This window comes from Pseudorca crassidens, chromosome 2 (genome assembly GCF_039906515.1).
Source record: "Pseudorca crassidens isolate mPseCra1 chromosome 2, mPseCra1.hap1, whole genome shotgun sequence".
NCBI classification, from domain to species: domain Eukaryota; kingdom Metazoa; phylum Chordata; class Mammalia; order Artiodactyla; family Delphinidae; genus Pseudorca; species Pseudorca crassidens.
In genome coordinates this window covers 108,410,911-108,434,563 of record NC_090297.1, presented here as the reverse complement: position 1 = coordinate 108,434,563, position 23,653 = coordinate 108,410,911, and the positions used below count along the sequence as shown (strand labels likewise).

Here is a 23,653-nt window from a genome sequence, read left to right as displayed (position 1 = left end):
GTAGTTGTGGCGCACAGGCTTAGTTGCTCCGCGGCATGTGGAATCTTCCTGGACCAGGGCTCGAACCCGTGTCCCCTGCCTTGGCAGGTGGATTCTTAACCACTACACCACCAGGGAAACCCTCTCGCTAGGATTTTAATTCAACACTTTCAGTTCTTTGCTTCTCAAGGCTTTTTGAGTTCCTGCTCTTTTTCTCTCGGCAGAGCAAAGACCATATATACATTTATGAGGTACCTGCCAGATGCACCTTATAGTTAATATGTACACAGTACTGTTTACCAAAAAGCAATTATCCACATGCAACCTAGTACATGGTAAGCGTTCAATTTCCTAAACACTGACTTTGAGAGCTTACCTGGAGATTCTAATGTTGAACACTGATACTTATATGTCCTTGACTTTGGTTTTACCCTATTTATTTATTTATTTTAAATTTATTAATTTTATTTATTTTTTATTTTTGTCTGTGTTGGGTCTTCGTTGCTGCACGTGGGCTTTCTCTAGTTGCGGCGAGCGGGGGCTACTCTTCTTTGCAGTGTGCAGGCTTCTCATTGCGGTGGCTTCTCTTGTTGCGGAGCAGGGACTCTAGGCACGCGGGCTACATTAGTTGTGGTGCGCGGGCTCTAGAGTGCAGGCTCGGTAGTTGTGGCGCACAGGCTTAGTTGCTCCGCGGCATGTGGGATCTTCCCAGACCAGGGCTCGAACCCGTGTCCCCTGCACTGGCAGGTGGATTCTTAACCACTGCTCCACCAGGGAAGCCCTACCCTCCTTTATCTGAGAAAGGCATCTTTATTGCCGATGGAGCAGCTTTTGAGAACACTATACACTAGACGGCAACACCCAAGTAGCCAGCCAAGTGGGTCCGTTCAACCCTGGCTATCAACAGGGATTGCGCCACAACCAGACTGCTACGCATATTTACTTAATAAATATGTGCTGAATTAGACTGAGATAACAACAAGCACCTTATTAACTAAGAGTAGCTTAGAAGCCAGCAGAGCAAATGCACTATGTCCAAGCCTCCCTGGGCCTGATGTTCTTCCCGTACCCTGCCCCTTATCTTGGCATTGACTTAACTCCCACACAAGGCACAGAATCATTTACTTCAGCTACTATTCTCCTCTCTTGGTTGTTTGCTTTTAGGGAATGGAGTGGGGGATAAAAAAAGGAAAGAAGATGTAAATTAATAAGCCAGTCAAAAGTTCTCTCCATTCTCACTTCAGTTCTTACCTCAACTTGCTCTGCCTCTTAAGAATACCAGCTGAGGAGTAGCTAGATAAGGAAAAGGTAGAGAGTGTGAATGGGTCAGAAGAGGCACCAAAGAGGGGAAAGAAGATGCTCCCCCCACCAAAACCACCCTCCCACTGCTCCACCCTCATTAGCTCAGTAGGACGGGGAAAACTTGCTCTTAAGGATTATGTGTGACCAGGCAGTAGATACAATTTTTGCCCAGGAGATGGAAAAAAAATTTCAATGACACCTGAAATGGTAAGACTTTGGCATTTTAGTAAGAAACATTTTTTTATTTTAAATGATAGTACAAAAATTGTATATATAATATAGATCTGTATAGGTGTACATACACACAAATGCTCACACACACACACACACACACACAAACTTGCTCATCGGAATCAAACCCTATTTAATTAAAATCCTAAATAAAAAAGAGAATTATACTTAAGTTTTCTTAAAACATACTGTACATAAAGCTGTCAGACAACCCAAAAAACTGAAGATGTTTTGAGAAGAAGCTAGGCACCCCACCTACCCTGTCTCTGCTCCCCCCCAACACAAATGGCCTTGGCAGAAGGACAGTACACAGGGCAAAGCCAGAGAAGGGAGCTGCTGCTATCATTACTGTTGATAGAGCAAGATGCCTGAGACCAACTAGGAAGCACAGGATATAGGGTATGACCTAGATTAATTCTCAGAAACAAATCACTTAAGAATAAACAGAAAATATGTGGTAGGGAAGGAGGGGACAGAAGGAGGAAAGACAAGGCGCATAGATTAGAAATGACCTATTAATTAAATTCTAGTGCCGGGGAAAGACTCAGTGAGATAAGAACAATGGGGTCACAGAGGCAGAAGTAGTTAGAGGGGAAAGGGGAGGAGAGAGACAGGGAATCACAATTTCCTGCCATTAACAAGCCAAATTGCTATGTAGTAGTCTGGAGTCTAGGGATATCACCCCACCTCCTAATCTTAAGAGAGGCTTAAAAAAAAAAAAAAAGGCAGCACCAGAGGTTCAAAGCTACTTAATTTGAATTTACATCCTTCTTGCTCCTGGTCTCTTGTTAAATATACTGGCATAGGAAATAGAGTACTAACTCAGAAGGGGAAAATATCACATAAAGTGGAAATAGATAAGAGCCTAGAGCAGCACATAGGCGGTCTTAATATGTATTCCATTCTAAAGCTCCTTTTCTGGCCATACAGAGATGTCTATATAACAAGTAGAGAACAGGAGGCCATTCTCCAACAAATCTGGACAAAAACCGATTCCCACTCAATATTAAACTTCTGGGAATAGTTCACTACATGCCTCATGTCTTCTAGCTCTGAGGGTCTATAATGTTGTTTGTTAGGAAAAGAGCCACAGAAGTCTTTCTCAAAATGATCATTCCTTAAAAGGCTGAGATGCCTAAACTGGGAAGCAGATGTATAGAATGTCTGCTCCTTCTGCCATGGAACTTTATCTAGGGTTTCTTTCCTTTTCAGAGGTGTAAGAAATTATACAAATGCCAGTCAAAACAGCTACCATAGGAGCTGAAAGGAGGTTTGCTCTGTGGAAAGGCAGCTCCATCTCTATCCCTGACCCTGCTCTGAATCTTTCAGTTTACCAATGTCATCACACTGTATGCTAAAGAAATCTCTGCAAAGCTTGGTACTAGCTCTCCCTAGGGCCTCACTCCTCAGGTTTCTTATTACTGCCAGTTGAGCATGCCTCGGAAAAAGGGCCAAAGAAATGCTTGCTTTTTCTTCCCAGTGTCTTTACTCAATTGAAAGAAACCCTCTCTAATGTTTTTAATGAAATAAAAATATTTTCAGCTTTTACCAGGTACTTTAGAGTTGAACCTCAAATAAACAAAGAGAAAAGTGGGAAAATTCATATGTGTTTATAAATGTACACAATATATACGTGCAGCAAAGGGGTGTTAACAATGCCCTGGTCACAAAATACCTAACTTCAACTGGAAAGCCCTCTGTTAAATTCATTTCTTTTACAGCAATATAAAAAAAAGTCATTTTGCATGCCACAGATTTCTAATATTACTGAGCAGACACAAACATTTTAATAATGCAGTGCTAAGGCTGAAAAAGGGGGAGAGGCAAAGGCAAAAATTATGAAACACAGATCTGACAGAGAAAAAGAACAACTTTTAAGGTGCTGAGTTCAATATACAGAAAACCTAAAGCCAAGTTCTCCCATATTTCAATTAAGAGACCTCAACTCTGGCATTACAATTAAGGGATCCCACAAAGGTAGTGATAGGAAGGGAATGTACGTTTATACATTTGTAAGTAATTTCCCTGAAACCAGGAACAAGAACAGAAATATTAAGATTTATTTCTTTCTCCTTTTTAGGGGAAAGCTTAAAACCAAAATGTAAATGTAGGGTCTAATATTCCTATATTAATACTGATATTATTAAAGCAGCTTTATTTTAAAGTAGGCAATCATCCTAGGCTTCAGGTTTCTCCTGCTCAAGTACCATCTCTGAACCACTTGTCTGTTTGATTCTCTGTAATCCAACCTTACCAATAAGCCAGTTGGAATCCCCAAACCCAGAAGATCTAGGAACATTTTTCCAACTTCCATGGCTGATCCAGAAAAATATGCAAAATCATACAATGGTACGGCCATTCATGTCTTTAATATTTAATCTAACTACTTCAAGGGATCCTGACCTACCATTCTCTCTATGGCAATACAATTAGAGATCAAGCCCTATTTCCCTTCTCTGGGATGCTAAAAGGTCTATTCCAAGTAAATAAAAACAAATGCCCTTTTGCTACCCACCCCTTTCTAGACATTTCCCTTCTCTCTCCCCCTATCCCAACCCCCCCTTTAACTCCCTATCTCAGAGAGCCCATCATCAAAAATGACTTGGGCTGTATTAGATATTTTACTGGGTGGGAATGATAGGCTCTTACAAAAACAGAATAATAAGAAACTCTAAACAGTTCCCCCAAACAGTAGGTACTCTGTATGCTCAGAAGAGAGTGTTGGATGGAAACTCCCCGCCCTCAATAAGAAGCTACCTCAGAGAGTGAGGTGGTTGGGCCTGCATATTTTCTACACAGTTAACCTCCACTCCCTGAACAGGAAAGAATAAAAGAAGGAATTAAAGTCAATGTATGCACCAAGAACACACACAAAACACATCTAAAATAACACTTGGTCCCTCTATAGTTAAGCTAAAGCTTTGAAATGGCACACAATAGCAGCTTATTGTTAGCACCTGATTCACAAAGGGACTCAGAAAAAGGAAAAATATTGCAAACAGAAATAGGACGACTTGACAGCAGATACCACAATTTTACCCTCTCCCTTACCTAGGCTGCTCCACTGCATTTCTCCATCATCCCCAACAGTGCAGACTAATCTCTGATCATCTGGGAAGTGCTTAGTACTTGGTCCATGGAGAAAACCTAGCTACGCTGGCCCGTAGCCAAGATTAATTTCAAAACTGATATTTTTGTCTATAAACCTCTAATAGCCAATTCTGTTTGTTAAATTTGGTTTGGGGAGTTACGTTTTCAGTCTATTTTAAGCCCCAAATGATTCTGCACCTCTGGAAAACTGCAGCAAATTACTTCACTAATCAAGGTAAACAGAACCATGTCAACTGTCACATTTTATTCCAAATTAAAAATGTATGTTTTCCCCATGATTGCTAATTAAGAAAACCATATTCTAAACAGTCATTCAAATGTTTACTTGGCACAGCTCCCTCTGGTTGCTTTTAATTTACAACAAAGCAAGCAAGCAAGTCCAGGATGATGACCTCTCCATAACCCCTCTCTCTCCAACCATATTCCCTTTTTTAAAAAAACTCCAAGAAATCCCAGCAATGAAACACTTTCAAAAGTATATAGGCAAAGGGAGCAGGCATAGTGGGAGAGAAGAGAGTCAGGTGACGAAGCATCTGGTCAGAATCTTTGGTTCCTTACATTACGGCACTGGTAGTTCTCACTCCCTTTGCCAGCACACACTGAGCAACTATAAGGCACAAAAGCTCTGCACAAGGCCCGACCTTAAGGAAATAGAGCAATTTACTCAACCCAAATCAGATGGAGAAAGCTATACAACATCCTCAGCATTCATCTCTCCCCCTGTCTTTTCTTGCATATGAGAGGATACCATGTAAGTTCCACAGAAAGGCACACTTAGAAAACTCAACAAAGTTTTATAAAATTAAAAAGTTGATATTAAAGCTTGGTATTACATAAATAAATGGTTGGAAGCAAGTTGTTCTGACAACAGACTACCCTCCGGATTGCGATTTCATAAAATCCAGCCAGAGCAAAGTTGGTATCTCAGGACCAGATTGTTTCCTAACCCCATGAGCCTCTTTCTGGCCACTTTCCAGCATTGTAGAGGCACAGCCTGGAGGATTTTGGATTTATATACACTTCTCTCCTTTCCAGTTTTTAAAAATTCTATTTCAGTTTCTTAAACTGGCATCTGAGCTATGGACACACAATGGATGCAAATTCAGTCAGGCAATCACACATTTCTTTTCAGTGAAATTAACTCAGGATAGTGGGGAGTGCCTGCCTGCTCCTTTGGAAGTGGAATATATTTCTTTCTCTTCCCCAGAACTTGCATCTAATCCCTCCTTCCAATTAGGTTTCTCCTCTAACAGGTACACATCATAAATCTAAGGCAGTTTCAGGTCACTTGATGGTACAACTATAATATTAAAGGCTCTGGGTGTGTCCATATTAGGAATATTATTTTAAAATCTTTTCATAGAAAGTCAGTTATTTAAAAAACAATCAATCTGCAACATCCAGCATTCTTTTACCTCTATGCTTCAAGCAATGAAGTGAGCTGAGAAATTTGGTCCTTATTCTTTTGGTCCCTCAGAAGACTTGTTCCCTAAATTTGGCTTTGAATTTTCCAGTTGCATAGAGAGCCTTCCTGAGCCCAAACTCTGTACCCTGCTATAGTTTTCTTCTTTAGGACATTCTTAATTTTTATACAATGTTTGTCCTTTGTATTTTCTTTTAAAAAGAGGAAAAAGATAGACACAGCACAAGCTGTGGCCCTTGCACATTAAGTTGAAACAGTTTCCATGGAAACTCCAGTATGAGGCTCTGTGGTCCCTACTGCCCCAGTCACTTCTGTCTCTCTCTCCTCCATCTCCCCCTCTGTAACTACTACAGCATCTACCTCAGCCACCTCTTCAACCATGGTGAAATCAACTCCATTGGGCTGTTGTCGGGCCATGGCCTCTAGCTTGAGGCGGTACTGTTCTGCCTCCTGCTCTTTCTTTAGGAGCTGGTGTCGGTATTCCTGGGCTCTTCGATTAGCCTCCTGGAGTTGCTGCTGAAGTAGCTCTCTTTCAGTGCCTTCCTGTAAAAGTAAACCGCCACAGGTAAGAATTCCTGAGAGTAGACAAAAAAGAAGGGTATGGGCCTTGAAAGTTCTGGCTTTTGAACCTTTGCCTTCTCTTCTCTCCACCACTGCTAAAAACATTACCTTGCTTTCCTCCACACTGTCTGTCATCTCTTCTATCCTTGGTTTCTTAGTCAGTGGCAATTTCTCTGCTTCTTCTGCCTCTTCTTCAATGACAGTCTCCTCTGCAACCTGACCAGCAGGTACAGTTAAAACTATAAGCCAAAGGACACCAATTGGAGGTGATGAATACATAGTAAAACAAAGAGACTTTGCTTACTTTGAATCAGACAATAAACTAAAATATAGGGCTTCCCTGGTGGCGCAGTGGTTAAGAATCTACCTGCCAATGCAGGGGACACGGGTTCAAGCCCTGGTCTGGGAACATCCCACATGCCGTGGAGCAACTAAGCCCGTGCTCCACAACTACTGAGCCTGCGCTCTAGAGCCTGAGAGCCACAACTACTGAAGCCTGTCCACCTAGAGCCCGTGCTCTGCAACAAGAGAAGCCACCGCAATGAGAAACCTGTGCACCACAACGAAGAGTAACCCCTGCTCACCGCAACTAGAGAAAGCCTGCGCACAGCAATGAAGACCCAACGCAGCCAAAAAAAAAATCATCTAAACTGAAATATATTCTCTGATGTCTCACTGTTCATATCTCTTTGGATTTTAGAATCAATAGGCAAGGCATGGCTTTACAGAGAGAAACCAAAAAGATTAGAGGCACTAAGAAGACCTCAGAAAGGAAGGGTGAAGATTTGCAGGTTTGGAAGCCATGCAGTTAAGACCCAACTCTGAGGCTTTTATATAGAAATGTCTGACTGTAGATCAGAAGCTGTGACCACTTAGCTTACAATTCTGCAGGAATAACTTATCTAAAGTAGGTCTGATATCTTAAATAAGAATTTTGAGAAACCTTTCATGAAAGCAGTTTGCCATTAGCTGTGTCTAATTTATTTCTCTTCTCATAGATAAGTGAGAAAAGGGTCAACACACATATGCACACAACACACATGATGCACTACACACCTATCCGAATGGCTAAAATTTAAAAAAAAATAGTGATAACACCAAACGCTGGCAAGAATGTGGGAAACTGGATTATTCATAAATTGCTGGTGGAAATGTAAAATGGTACAGTCACTGTAGAAAATAGTTTGGCAGTGTTTTACAAAAGTAAACATGCATTTACCATATGACCCGGAAATTTTACTTTTGGACATTTACCCCAGAAAATTGAAAACTTATGTTCCCATACAACCTGTACACGATTGATCATAACAGCTTTACTCAGATATAGCCAAAACCTGGAGACAGATTAAGTAGGTAAATGGTTAACCAAACTATGGTACATCTATACCATGGAATACTACTCAGCAATAAAAAGAAATGAACTATTGATACAAACATCAACTTGGATAGACCTTAAGGAAATTATGCTGAGAGAAAAAAGCCAATGTCAAAAGGCTATATACTGTGTGATTCCATTTATATAACATTCTTGAAATGACAAAAATATAAAGATAGAGAACAGATGAATTAGTTAGTGGTTGCCAGTGGTTAGGAATGAGGTGGGAAGGGAAGTGGCTATAACACAAGGAATACAGAGTAGCAAAAGGAATCTCGGTGATGGAACTGTTTTGTATCTCAACTTTGGTGGTGTTGATGCATTAAATTGCATAGAACACAAACTCACAAATGAATGCATATAAAACTGGAAAAAATCTCAATAAGGTTGGTGGATTGTACCAATGTCAATTTCCTGTCTGTAATATTGTACTAGAGTTATAAAAAATGTTACCATTGGGGGAAACTGGGTGATAGGTATATGGGATCTTTCTGTATTATTTCTTACAACTATACATGAATGAATATATGATTATCTCAAAATAAAAAGTTAAAATTATACTTAGGTTTTAGGTTGCATTGTGATTTTTGTTTAAAGCAGATTTACCTAGTTATTTGGATTGGTTGATTTTAACATTAGCTTGTATTCCTTGAACACTCATCAACTGATAGCAGTAGAAAGCATCTTGGATATCTGCTAAGTGGAAATGGAAATTCTGTCTGGGATTAAAAATTTCTTACAATTAATTAACAAAATTTCAGCTCTCCTTCTTTGGGCCTGGTTAAATGCATCTGTAAAAAGTAGTGTAGTGGACTTCCCAGGTGGTGCAGTGGTTAAGAATCCGCCTGTCAAGGCAGGGGACACGGGTCTGAGCCCTGGTCAGGAACGATCCCAAATGCCGCGGAGCAACTAAGCCAGTGCACCACAACTACTGAGCCTGCACTCTAGAGCCCATGAGCTACAACTATTGAGCCCGTGCACCTAGAGCCCGTGCTCCGGGCTCAATGAGAAACCCTGCACACTGCAACGAAAAGTAGCCCCCGACAGGGCTTCCCTGGTGGTGCAGTGGTTGAGAGTCCGCCTGCCGATGCAGGGGACACGGGTTCGTGCCCCGATCCGGGAAGATCCCACATGCCGCGGAGCGGCTAGGCCCGTGAGCCGTGGCCGCTGAGCCTGCGCGTCTGGAGCCTGTGCTCTGCAGAGGCCCGCGTACCGCAAAAAAAAAAAAAAAAAAGTAGCCCCCGCTAGCCGCAACTAGAGAAAGCCCTCATGCAGCAACAAAGACCCAACACAGCCAAAAAAAAATAAACAAATAAGTAATGTTTTTTTAATAAGTAATTTAAAAAAAAATTTTTTTTAAAAAGTAGTGTAGTTTATCTATGCAAAACCTCAAATTTTATTTTTTTCCTTAAAACAACTTCGTTCTCATTTATTTAACTCCATTACAAGCAGAGGCTCTCACTTACTCAATGAGTCCCCCAAAACTTTAAATGATAATCATGTCCACAAAAATATCAGTGGTATATTTTCAAATAAGCTCCAAGAACTTATGATACCAAAGCCCGAATTATAAAGGTTTAATTTCTACTGTTTCTTCCCATACTGCAAAGATCCATCAATTCAAATAATTTGAAAATTATAAAATCCCCATAATTATTTAGGCCAAATCAAAATTTTGATGACACAAAAGGTAATTATACCAACCCTCCTTCTTCAACCTTCAGTATTTCTGAGAAATGAAGTTGTAACGATTAGTTTCTTTCTTTTTTCAAAAAAATTTACTTATGTATTTTTAAAATATGTAATACATTCACATGGTTCAAAGATTAAAAGCTATAAAAGCATATACATTGAAAAGCTTCCTATCCGTCCCTAGCTACCCAGGTGCCCTGCCACAAGGGAACCAATGTTATCAGTGTTATTTCTGAATGTTCTTCCAGAGATAGTCTTTCCTATCCATCCCTAGCTACCCAGGTGCCCTGCTACAAGGGAACCAATGTTACCAATGTTATTTCTGAATGTTCTTCCAGAGATAGTCTAAGTCTATGAACATATTAGCAAATATACATATATTTCCCTTTTTTAAAAATACAAATGTAGTATACTCTACACACCCCTGCATCTTGCTCTTGTCACTTAATATATTTTGGAGATCAGACCATACTTGCATACAAGAATCTTCCTCATTGTTTTTTATAGCTGCATAGTATTCCATTGCATGGGTGGTGTGTATCATAATTTATTTATCCAGTTCCTTAATGACTTCTACTTAGGTTCTTTGTAATCTCTGATGATTACAAATAATGCTGTAATGAATAATTTAGTATATATGTCATTTCTGTGTGTGTGAATATAAATTCATAGAAAAATAACTTTTTAGCCAAAAGGTATATGCATCTTCAATACTGATACATATTGACAGTTTGCTCTTCAGAGGATGCAGTAATTTACACTCTCACCAGTGATTTATAAGATTGCCTGTTTCCCCATACCCTTGACAATATAGTGCTTTAATGGTATCTTGCTGCAGTATTTATTTATATTTCTCTTGCATGAAAGAAGTAGGTTGAACGTATTTTCCTATTTTTTTCCTGTTTTCTTTTCTGTGAACTACTAGTTGACATTATTTGCTCTTTTTTCTACCAGATTATTGGTTTTACTCACAGATTTTATATATATGAGGAGAAATAGCCTTTGCCAGCCTGGCTTCTGTTTCTTTTCCTTTTTCAGAGCTTCTTTGTCCCATCTGGCATCTGGCTTTCTCCCATTCCCACTACTTGCCCTAATGCCTCATATATTTTTTTTTTTTTTTGGCCATACCACGTGGCCTGTGGGATCTTAGTTCCCCAACCAGGGATTGAACCCATGCCCCCTGCACTGGAAGTGCGGAGTCTTAACCACTGGACCGCCAGGGAAGTCCCCCTAATGCCTCATTTTTAGAGGTGTGTTGAGTGTCTAAAGTATCTTTTAATAAACAATTGTTTAAATGGGATAACTCACCTTGCTGTCCATCTTGCATAGTTACAATAAATGGCTGGCCAATGCCTCCAGTAGGGATTGCAGTTTGGATATTACCCAGAGGGACTCCATCAGTCACTATGGTGATGACCCTCTGGCCTCCACTCCCCACCACTTGCTGGATTGATGAGTCAACAGAATTTCCTTCTATGATTTCCTCTGAATTAGCTACAGATGACAAAAGGAAACATAACATTTCAGCTTTAAAAAAAAATAGAAGTACAGTAATTTCAGCCCCCTTAAAACTGATAATATCAGGGATAGAAAAACTTGAAAAAAAAAGTTAGATTCAACACAGTTCACAAAAGCAAGCTCCTGTAAACAATGTTAAGTCAGAGGCGAAAAGAAAACAGGGAGGGCGTCCCTGGTGGCACAGTGGTTAAGAATCCGCCTGCTAATGCAGGGGAGATGGGTTCAAGCCTGGGAAGATCCCACATGCTGTGGAGCAACTAAGCCTGTGCACCACAACTACTGAGCCTGTGTGCCACAACTACTGAAGCCTGCGAGCCTAGAGCCCGTAGTCCGCAACGAGAAGCCACCGTGATGAGAAGCCCGTGCACCGCAATGAGAAGTAGCCCCCGCTCGCCACAACTAGAGAAAGCCCGCACATAGCAATGATAGACCTAACACAGCCGAAAATAAAATAAATAAAAATAAATTTAAAAAATTTTTTTAAAAAGAAAGAAAACAGGGAATGCATTAGAACAGTACTTTCTAAAATGTCTTCAGGGACTTCCCTGGTGGCGCAATGGTTAAGAATCTGCCTGCCAATGCAGGGAACACGGGTTCGAGCCCTGGTCCAGGAGGATCCCACATGCCACGGAGCAACTAAGCCTGTGTGCCACAACTACTGAGCCCACGTGCCACAACTACTGAAGCCCGCACACCTAGAGCCCGTGCTCCGCAGCAAGAGAGGCCACCACAGTAAGAAGCCCGTGCACCCCAACAAAGAGCAGCCCCCGCTCACTGCAACTAGAGAAAGCCCACGTGCAGCAACGAAGACCCAACGCAGCCAAAAATAAAAATAAATAAATAAGTAAAATGTCTTCATTGACATGTTAGCTTTCACTAAAGATAGGTTCTATGTACAAATACATTTTCAAAATGCTCGTTTAAATATGCTTAAATTTTTGTGTTTATCTTGTAGGAAGTATCAGAGACCCTAACAGACTAATGAGCATTGTGACTCTCTAATATAAAATAAGATATGCTGAGTTTCCCAAACATATTTGATCTCAGAACTCCTTTTTCAGAAAGCATCTTGAAAGTCTAAACAACTTTAGAGAGCTTAGAAAAATAACTATAGAGATCTATTTCTATAAGAAATAAAGGCATTTAATAGTGAATTAACAAAATAATATGTCCAGAAGTCAAAACATTGAAGAAGTCTGATAGACAAAAATAGTAGATGGCTTCTCTCATCTGACAGATCAACAATAACATTAACAGCAATGATACTATGTGCCAGGTACCTTTCTAAGAGCTTTACATGTATCATGTTGAATAAAGATTTTCAGTTTGGTTAGTCAGTATCCCCAGTAACTATTAGGGGAAACAGCTCCTACCACTATGAAATTTCTATATCTAAAGAGTCACAAGTAGAACTCTGCAATAAGTGGGGTAGGGACTATCCATGAGACACATTCAGGCAGTTCAGTGGAAATAGAGCATCCACACCTCTTAGAAACGAAGAACAGTTAAATGTTATAGCTGAAAGGACCCTGACAGGTAATCTAATCCAACCATCATGTCAGAGATGAGGAGACTGAGACCTGGAGAAGTTAAATGATTTATCCAACATCAAAGAACAAATCAAAAGAATAACAAGCACAAGTTTAATACATTGCTTTTTCCTCTGCCATGCTGTTCACTCATACACATCTGAGTAGAGATCTTTATGATTGTTGTCAGTTGGAAAAATAGGATTGGAGGAATGTTCTCAGCATCCAAGTGTCAACGGCAGAAAGAAATCAACAATCTGCTTTCATTTATGATGGAGCAGACTGCCAGAGGTTTCCAGAAAGATTCCTAAATGACTATTTAGCCCTACCTATGACTATTTGTCCCCTACCTATATGAAGCCTTAAGCCTTTTCCCTGTGGGTCACTAGCTTGGGCTAAGTGACCTGAAACCTTTCTGTTTTAAAATAAGAAGGGCACTATACAGAATGTATCTTCACAAATCCACTGGAAATGCCAAAATAACATCTCCAGTGAAAACAGAAGCAAGCCAACCTGAGGTACAAAGAATATAACAATGAGCCAGATAGCAGTCCCATGTATTTTGATGCTTTAATACAAGATATTTAGGCTGCTATTTTGAATCATTCTATGATAGCATCAGACAAAGCATAACATAGAGTATTTCCAAAACTCTGCTAATATAAGACTAAACATTTCAATCTGATGCAACTGGAGTCAGGATAAACAAACTTGAAGCTGAAAAACTACAAAGGAATAACTTATTCTCTGATATTATTCAGCTGACTGATTATATTGCTTAGCGATTTTTCTTTCTGATGCTCAATGACTCTACATCCCTTTATCCTAGCTGTCTCTAACCATAATTCTTTAACATTTCATGCAAATTAAATCTGCTGGAGATTCAAAAGCAAAAGAAGAAATGGTGATTCACCCAGCAGATATCCCTTACCTACCTGTGGCTCTGTGTGAGTTGCAGAGGGGGGCTGATGCCTCAGCAAGAGCTGCAAGGGTGGCCAGCACTGAGGTGGTAGAATTTGAGAAGTGTACTGTTGAGGAGGCATGGGGGTCACCTATTTCGGTAAAAAAGGCAAATGAGGTCCAGCGGAGAGAATAAATTGAGATGAACTAAAAATGGCTTATTAAATCAAAACCTCAGCTTTTCACTCTAATGTGCTTAATCTTGCTCTCTAATGCAAACTTACAAAAACCAATTATCATGGTGTTAAAACTCTTAAGGTTTAAAGTCTTCTCTTTAAAGTGGATTAAGGTAATATGCTTGGTATAGGGCCACACTACATTCCCTTCATTTGATCATTCTCTTGGCATTGCCAATGCTGAGCACCAGTAGCTAACAGACCAAGAGTGCCACCCACTCCCTAGGCTGGCTATGCAGAGCTCTCCTTGGCACCAGGCAGTAAGGGTACAAAGCATGCCTCACCCCAAACTAAGCAGTGTTGAGGGAATAGACCCCTCCTGGGCTTAATTCAACCATGCTACTTCTATTCATCAGCTAGAGAGGTGAGAAGACTAGGACTGATCTCAAGCGCAAAGACATTAAAAACGTGAAGTTTCACATATTGAATGTCAAAGGCTAAACAATTACCTACTTTACCTACTTTAGTTAAGTCATGATGTGCTTTTCAAAAACAATTTGTTCATAATCTTTTTCTCTTGTATCTGTGTGATATCCTTACAGCTAAGTTCCAAGAGGGAAGTGTATTAGATCTGGCAATAGGCACTCCTAACTTTATGAACTGAAAGTATTACTCAACAGTTTTGCATAAATCAAACTTTTATAACATGAATTTCATTTCCCTCTTTCACTATAATTTCAGAGATACTTATTGTACCAGTTGTGAATTAATTGCTTCTTGGCTGCAAATCCACCCTTCTTTGCCGTATCTTGTGATACTGAAGCTGGACCCCATAAATATTTCTTGTCATCTGGCATGAGATTAAGTTTTGTCATACAGAAGTAGTGGCTGCTCCCCTTACTGGCTATTCCTGATTTCTCCTCTCCTCATAGTAGTTACTCCATTGTTACTAAAAAGTGTTTATGAATTAAGTTTATAAGCTTATAAATTATATACTTATAATATATATATATTATTATATATGTATAATAAAATAAATATATTTATTTTATATGTACAATAAAATTACGTATAGTAAAACTACACCATATGTAGCTTTGTCACCTGACTGAAATGTGACTGATACACTTCTTTTCTTTTCTTTTTTTTGCAGTACGCAGGCCTCTCACTGTTGTGGCCTCTCCTGTTGCGGAGCACAGGCTCCAGACGCGCAGGGTCCATGGTCATGGCTCACGGGCCCAGCCGCTCTGCGGCGTGTGGGATCTTCCCGGACCGGGACACGAACCCATGTCCCCTGCATCGGCAGGCGGACTTTCAACCACTGCGCCACCAGGGAAGCCCTATTTTCTTTTTAAATGCGCTTTTTTTTTTCTTAATTTATTTTATTTTTGGCTGCATTGGGTCTTCATTGCTGCACGCGGGCTTTCTCTAGTTGTGGCAAATGGGGGTTACGCTTTGTTGCGGTGCACAGGCTTCTCATTGTGGTGGCTTCTCTTGATGCGGAGCATGGGCTCTAGGTGTGCAGGCTTCAGTAGTTGTGACACGCGGGCTCAGCAGTTGTGGCTCGAGGCCTCTAGAGCGCAGGCTCAGTAGTTGTGGCTCATGGGCTTAGGTGTTCGGCGGCATGTGGGATCTTCCTGGATCAGGGCTTGAACCCATGTCCCCTGCATTGGCAGGCGGATACCTAACCACTGCGCCACCAGGGAAGCCCTAAATGTACTCTTAAGTTCTCCCACTACTATGCTTAAAAAAAGTCAATTATCTATAAAGTACTTAAAAAAACCTTAAAGTCCTTTTCTGATATGATTAATCTAGTTAGTTTAACTGGTTTATAAATTTAAATTTCAGAAGATTTTTCCATAAAAAGGTGGATTACTTGTATAATACACATAGCTGCAAACTATCTTAATCAAAGTTTTTGGGTGATGACTGTGGGAGTGAAGATAAGGGTAGAGATAGTAATAATATCCTTATTTTAATTTCTCATGAAATACTCAGGGAACCAAATGGTCTGAGTAGAACAGTGCTTGACCTCTAGAAAGGAGCCTGTGTCTATCTAATGACTTCAGTAAGAGCAAGATTCAGCTATAGCCTATACCCTAATTTTCCTGCTTAGTTCATGTTTTTCTTATCACTCAGACTATCGTACCAAGTGCTGACATAAAACTCACAGATGAAACAAACAAGGAATAAGCAATTTTTAGATATATGCCTCATGGAGGTTGGAATATATGTGACAGTAAGTCACTAACAATAAAAAAAGAGGCTGTTATTATTTTACCACAGTTAAAACACACACATACACACACAGACACACACACAAGCAAGGCTGTTATAATTAAAGTTCTAGGACAAACATCAGGTAGGCCACCAAGCTAAAGGAGAATACCTGGGTAGAACTGCTTCATGAGAAAGGCATTATATACTTCTTAGCATAAAATGATTCCAACCTAAGGGTGCTCTCCCTTTGATTCAAACATAATGACTCACCCAACTTCCCCTCAATAGCAAAATGAAGAACATATGTGACAAATTAGGTTTAGTATTCTGACATAGACAGTTGAAACTGAAGAGATGATGCAAATTACCTCTTTAGACTTATCCCAGGTAGTTCTAGGAAAATAAAGTACTTTATTGTTAAATAATGTTAATTCCTTCATTCTCTTTAATATAAGACCCCACATCAAATAAAGTGAAATGTGCATGGTTGCTGTTGTTTTTGGAAGGGAAATGGCATTGTTAGTGACAACTTTTTACCTATTCAGAATGTGGCTTATATAAATAAATACGCTCTTCAGACCAGGATTTAGGGTAGTGTGCTATGGTTGGCTAGGCAACCTCAGCAAACTAGATCCAGAAAAATTAAGTAACTTGCCCAGGGTCATGCAGCTAGTAAATGTCAGAGCCCAGATTAGAACCTAATATTAGATTCCAAAGCCTGTACCCTTTATGAACCAATATAAGGCAATTTATATTTGACTTTGGAGTGCATCTTATGATTCTACAGAAACAGGAAATTCATCTTCATAACTTTGTTTTGCTCTGATTAATGTTTAAATTAGTCTGCCTTCCCAAATCACTGCAGTTTGATGGTGGCACTGATGACTGATATCTTTAAGTCACAAATGGAAAATTGAAAGCAAACTTTATAATCTGGATTTTGGTATCAAAAATATCCACCAAGGACTTTCCTGGCAGTCCAGTGGTTATGACTCCGGGCTTCCAATGCAGGAGGCATGGGTTCAATCCCTGGTCGGGGAACTAAGATCCCACATGGTGTGGGGTGTAGCAAAAAAAAAAAAAAAAAAAAAAAAAAAAAAAAATCCACCAAAATGATAATCCTATGATACTTTCAGTTAATTGTTTTTTTTTTTAAGGTCTTTCCAGTTAATTCTTAACAATATTACTGGATGATGGGAAACAAGAGGCCTACCCCACCATTCAGGAAAAGAAAATCCTTTAATCCAGTTCAATAACACAACCTGAATTTGTCTTATAACTTTTCCCTTTCTTTTATCTGCACTGATTAAGCATCAGATAGGCCAATTCCCTAAAGGGGAATAGCTAGGTAGAACTGCTTCATGAGTAAGATGACACTGGAGAGATCAGCTCTAATTATGTGACAGTTTAGCAATTTCAATTTGCCGTTGTCAACATACAGAAGAGAGAAAGAAGAGTAGGTTTGCCAAAAGCAACACGACAAGCATGATATAGGTCCATGGGAATCAAGACTAAGAATCTCTATCCTGAATGTCTTCAACTTTGCTTATCATTCCAGATAAGAATCTGCAGAATTTCAGTAGTTAGACTAAAGACTTAACTCTAGCTCTTTTTATTCAATACGTGTCTGTGAACATATAACTTTATTGGCTTCTAAAAACTTTTGGATTAAAAAAGCACTTGTTCTAATCAGTGAGGCCTGAACCACAACAAATCCAAATGGCTGTGAATATTCTGATTAACAGTGATTTTAAACAACAGTTGATAGTTATAAAATGAAGGTCACTACTGCCCCCTTGTGGGCATGATGGACTCAACCTTCACTGAGAAGTTGTATTTCCACTTAACATTAGCTATTACTGAAGCCCTGCTATAAAGTGGGTACTGAAATACAAAATCTAAGTCTCACAACAACCTCATAAAGTAGATTATTATATCCCAATTTTATATATGAGTACAGAAGGCTTAGAGAAGTAATTTTTCCAAGGTCAAGCATCTTAGCCAAGTAATAAATCAGTATTTGAAAGCAGTTCTGAATGCAAAATTCTATGTATAGTGTGTTCTTTCCATTTTACAATGCCTCTCAATAATAATACCTCATTCAAGATCTTCCTTTGATATTTTACAAACTTAACTATGAATACAGTTGTGTATTTTTAAATGAAAGTCAGAAACAGAAAAAGAAACCAAGAGTCAGTAGGAAAATTTATTTAAATGAGGACACAAGTTCCTTCATTGTAAAACAAGTATTTGTAAGGAGATGTTGAAAATAAACTCAATTTGCTCCTTTTTATTTTTATTTTTAAAAAATTTTTATTAGAGTATAGTTGATTTATAATGTTTTAGTTTCTGCTGTACAGCAAAGTGGATTTGCTCCTTTTTAGATAGATATTTTTGTTAAAAACATACAAGTCTCAAAAGATCAACACCAAGTGCTTTTCTTTGCTATTTTGTTGTTATATATGTTCTCAAGAACAAATCAAGACTCTTACACTTTAGTCAAATAATCACATGTACCTCTTATATATATCAGCATTCCAATAACCATTTATGTTTATTCTGCTTTGTTACTGCCTTAGACTATAAATATTTAACTATTTTCCTTAGCAGTACCATATTAAAGCACCCGTATATTTTCATTTAGGGGTCAGACATAACCCTTCAACAGATTAATCTGTAGAATATTTTACTTTTAACACAGTAAACACTTATGTACAATCCCAATGTATGATTTTCCCTTCCCTTAGAAAGAATAAGTGCATTAGCTTTTTTTTTTTTTTTTTTTTTAGATGTACGCGGGCCTCTCACTGTTGTGGCCTCTCCCGTTGCAGAGCACAGGCTCCGGACACGCAGGCTCAGCGGCCACGGCTCATGGGCCCAGCCGCTCTGTGGCACGTGGGATCCTCCCGGACCGGGGCACGAACCCGCGTCCCCTGCATCGGCAGGCGGACTCTCAACCACCGTGCCACCAGGGAAGCCCAGTGCATTAGCTTTTAAATCTATTATAAATCTTCCATTTGAGGAATGTTTTAATAAAGGAGTGGGTATCAGACAGGGTACCTATTCATCTCATAAGAAAACCTGTAATTCTGTTCATTTTAAGCCTAAGATAAATGTCACATTATCAGAACATTACCTGAGGTTGTTTTGGTGCTGGCTGAAGAAACAAGGCTTGCGAGGTTGACAACTTCTCCTGACGTGAAGATGAATGGGGTACCCATAGTCACAGGGTTGGCTCTCTCAGGATTAGCATTCACCTGATTCTGCATTGCTTCCTATAAAACAATGCAAGATATTTCAAAGTCAGAACACTTACTAACCAGCCTTAGTTATACAGTTACTGAACAGCCCCCCTACAATGCTCTGTCAAGCAGAACTAGTTCCGGTGCACAATGTCCCAGGGACCTCACAGTTCTCATTAAGATGACTGTTTTTTCTCAAACCAGGGCAACAGAGACATTAGATTGCTTTCCCAAGCTTATCTCTACTTTAGAAAAAAAAAAAAGGCGTTATTATTTGCAAAAACTTCTAGACAATTCACTTAACCTCTCTGGATATTGGTTTTTAATTTGAAAAATAAAGGGGGTGGCCTAAAAAGTAATTTCCAGCACTAATATTCTATGATCAATTATGTACAAGACAATGTGCTAGCTGGAGATCCCTGCAGAGAATCTACACAGAACAATATTCTCCAGAGTTTTGTCCAACTACTTATTCCATTCTGCCATTGAAGAAATCCCTAAGAGAATATATAACAAGCAAATAAATGAGTGCTGGATTTTAAAGTCTCGTTCCATATGCTGCACTTCTGCTTCTAGGGATATCTGCACAATTTCGGTATAAAGATGCTTATCTTTATTTTATTTTTTTACTTTCATAAGCAGTTTTCTACAAACATGATCACTACTAAAAAAAAGTCAAATTATAAAAGGTCTCTAAACAAGGAATTGAAAGTTGAAGAGAATAACCAGTCTATAGGGAACCATATGTCAGAAAAAACCAACCAACCACTGATAATACAGTAGAAATGGTTATTTTTTTACATATAATTATCCCCTTGTTAAGAGCTTCAATTGAAACAGATTATCCATTCTCTGATTACTGTAAAATTCCTTCTTTACCCTCCATTATCACTTCCTTAATTCAAGCCTTCATTGGCTCTTGCCTGGCCTAATGAAGATCTTCAGCATTAAGTGTCTTCTCTCTCAAGTCTGTACCACACTCCAAACAATCATCATTTTAAAAAATCTTATCATATCAATTCTCTACTTAAAAGCTTCTATTGGATCCCCCTTGCCCACAAAATAGTCCATACTCTTTTTTTTTTTTTTTTTTTTTTTTGCGGTACGCGGGCCTCTCACTGTTGTGGCCTCTCCTGTTGAGGTCCAGACATGGAGGCTCAGCGGCCATGGCTCACGGGCCCAGCTGCTTCGCGGCACGTGGGATCTTCCCGGACCTGGGCACGAACCTGCGTCCACTACATCGGCAGGCAGACTCTCAACCACTGCGCCACCAGGGAAGCCCAATAGTCCCTACTCTTTTGCATGCCATCTAACAACCCTATGTTCAGAACTCAGCCTCTCAAGCCTTAGCTCCTGCCACTCCCAAACTCTGCTTCTCTTGCCCAATCTCTGGTCACAGAACTACTTACTCTTTCCTGAATATTCCATGTCCTTTCCCACCTCTGTCTTTGATTTGCTTTTTCTAGCCTAGAATATCATCTTCTCACACCTCTGCCTACTACTCCTTCAAAACTCAGTTCAGAGCCTACATATACTTTAATCCTTGCCTTAAGCATTATCAATACTCCCTCCTGTAATACTTACTAGGTATCTGTTTACCACCATAGTACTGTAATGCTTTATATCTTGTCTTTACCTTCATCATACTGTAAACACTTCAAGGACAGGGCTATGTCCTACTAATCTTTGTATCTCTCATCCTGTTATTTCCTGATATACCAGTGCTGGCTTAGGAAATCAATGGATGATATCATCACAGCTGATTTTTAATTCTGAGATGGCTTCCTTATGACTCAATATGCTTTAGAGCTATGTACTATCTCACAAGAGCTGATGTATATTCATAAAACATAAAGAGGTTTTTAATATTATCCCAAGTCAAGTTTAATTAGAAAGGGAAATTTTCATGGAGAAAAAACATTCTAAAGCCAAATTAAAAACTTATTTTTGTACTGGCCACAACATTGTTCTTCAATCACCATGAATAATTCAGGGCTTTATAGAATATTATTATTTTTTTAAAGATACTAATGACACTGAGTCACAAGATTGAGACATAATGGAAGTATTACTTTGATAAGATAGAGAAAATTCAGTTTTGATTCAGCTCCTACAAAAAATCCTTAACTTCAACTGAAGTATACTGTGGTGTATAAAAAGAACAGGACCTGAAGGATGACCAGAATCTCAGCATTGTTTTTCTCCAGGGCTATGTCAAAGGCAGATTTATCAAACTTGCTGAAAGCATGGACATCAGCTCCATATTTGATAAGTAGCTCTACAACATCTCGATGGTGGTGCTCTGTAGCCCAGTGCAAAGCTGTCATCTTCAGCATGTCCTTGGCATTCACATCTGCACCATTCTGTCATAGAAAAGTAATTTTTTTCAAAGAGACACTGGTTACAGTAGCACAGGTACAATATCCCATCACCATATACAGAGGATTTCCATAGAGATTACACATATTCAAATTTAGAAATGTTTAAGAAATATCAAAGGGAAAAACATGTCTCCTGAATTCAAATTCTCCTGAATGCTCATAGACACAATGCCTTAAATGAGAGGACCTTTTAAGGACATAGTTGGAAATTATAACAGATGGGAGAGGAAGAGGAAAAGAACAGATTTTTGTTGCATTTATTAACAGAGAGCTGAGTGCCTGAAAAAATAGGCATAAGATCAGAGAACACCTGCAGCAGAAAAATGAAGAAAGTTCAATAAAGTTTGTTTAGCCTTTAAAAACTTAGAAAATAAAATCCTCATAGCCATGATGACTCTTGAAAGAGATGCAATTCAATACTATAAACTGTCCTAAACTTAATCTTTCCCAACCTAGTTTCCTACCACCTGTTGAAGTAAAAAAACAGGGAGGTATTTGTCTTTTTTACAATATAGACCCCCTCACTCTTCTTGCTTTACCCTAACAAGTAGTTCCACGATGTGTGCATGTCCATCAGCTGCAGCCATGTGCAAGGGGGTCCTGTCCACTTTGGTCCGGGCATCCCTGCTAACGCCTGCTCGAAGGAGCACTTCTGCTGTGGAATAATGACCATACTGGGCTGCAAGGTGGAGGGGTGATGTTCCAAGCTGTGGGAAAATAATACTCATTTAATATCAACTGTGTGCAGAGTCCTAAATCATTACTGGAGGGATACAAATGAACAACAGGTGACGCCTAGGTTCCTGTCCTTGGAGAGAGAAACTGGCTGGACAGATAAGCTGAAGAAATTATTTCATTAAAATTAATACACTAATGGACAAATAAATATACAACCAATTAAAGAAGCGCTAAGTATAATGGATTTAAGTCAGGTAGACTTACCAGGTAAAATTCCATAAAGGGTATGATTTTAAATAGGCCTTAGAAGAAGGTTAAAAAAAATGGATAGAAAAGAGCATTCTGAGTCAGGGATAAAGGGAAGGGATAGGCAAGTTCAAAACAATTCTAGGAAAAGGGCAGAGACTAGAAAGTTACATGTGAAATTTAGGGTACAAATTTAATTGGTTGAAAGAGAAGTTTGTTACCACAGTAAAGCTAAGCAAAAATACTGATGAGATGAAGTGCCCCCCCGCACCCCGCAGAAAAAAATAGCAATGGTGTCAATAGCAATAAGCACGTCTGTATCATCTCAAAGTAAGTCTTGTTACTAATCACAGTTATCTATCAGCAACCATTTTGGCCAGAGATCTATTCCTTTTTCGTGTTATGCTCTCTATTTTAAAACCTATTTTGTTATTCTTTGCTTTTCATATATTCACTCTCTTTACCTGATTGGATTTAATTCACATTGCTCTTTTCAGGCCTATTTATAGAAATGCTAATCTCATGGGTTTCCTTTCTTCCTTTTTGTGAAGTGCTAAGAAACAGCTGGCCTCTAAATTTATGAATTAATCACCCCAGAACAGAGGACAGTGCTTATCGAATTGTTAAAATTAGGCAATGCTTACAAAATCTATGAATACTAAGCAAACCCATGTTATAACCGGGACCTGGATCTTCTGACACTCTGCTCTCCAAGTTGACTGTCTGAACTCATGAAATTACACCTTTCTCTTTAATGTTTTTTAACAGTGGTAAAGGAAATAAAATGGCTAGGCTATTCCTTATTAATGAGAACATTTTAGAGAAAAGGAAACAAGGAGTTTCATTAGTTTAGAAATGCACTCAGTACACTGATTTTGTTTAATTTCTAGCTAATTACAGCCTATAACCCAAGTACACTCCAGGGAGAAGTAAACCTTTAGAAAATACTCTAAAAAATAAAACATTATAGGGCTTCCCTGGTGGTGCAGTGGTTAAGAATCCGCCTGCCAATGCAGGGGAAACAGGTTCAATCCCTGGTCCGGGAAGATCCCACATGCCGCGGAGCAACTAAGCCCATGGGCCACAACT

General features: G+C 39.3%; 1 protein-coding gene across 7 annotated transcripts in view; it reads right to left on the bottom strand.

Annotated features, from left to right (window-relative positions):
• The window catches only part of GABPB2 (GA binding protein transcription factor subunit beta 2), a 33,607-nt gene that overhangs the window by 3,307 nt on the left and 6,647 nt on the right, over window positions 1-23,653 (bottom strand). For 2 of the 7 annotated variants that reach the window (XM_067727710.1, XM_067727709.1), the window contains exons 3-9: window positions 22,180-22,347; window positions 21,428-21,622; window positions 19,154-19,292; window positions 13,657-13,773; window positions 10,983-11,168; window positions 6,716-6,846; window positions 1,487-6,589 (exon numbers count right to left, since the gene is read on the bottom strand). In XM_067727710.1, coding sequence (XP_067583811.1) covers window positions 6,290-6,589; window positions 6,716-6,846; window positions 10,983-11,168; window positions 13,657-13,773; window positions 19,154-19,292; window positions 21,428-21,622; window positions 22,180-22,347 — 1,236 coding nt within the window. In that variant the 3' untranslated portion in view covers window positions 1,487-6,289. Of the gene's footprint in view, window positions 1-1,230; window positions 1,273-1,486; window positions 6,590-6,715; window positions 6,847-10,982; window positions 11,169-13,656; window positions 13,774-19,153; window positions 19,293-21,427; window positions 21,623-22,179; window positions 22,348-23,653 lie in introns of those variants that run through there. The other 5 variants (XM_067727712.1, XM_067727711.1, XM_067727713.1 and 2 more) reach the window with 5 other exon arrangements.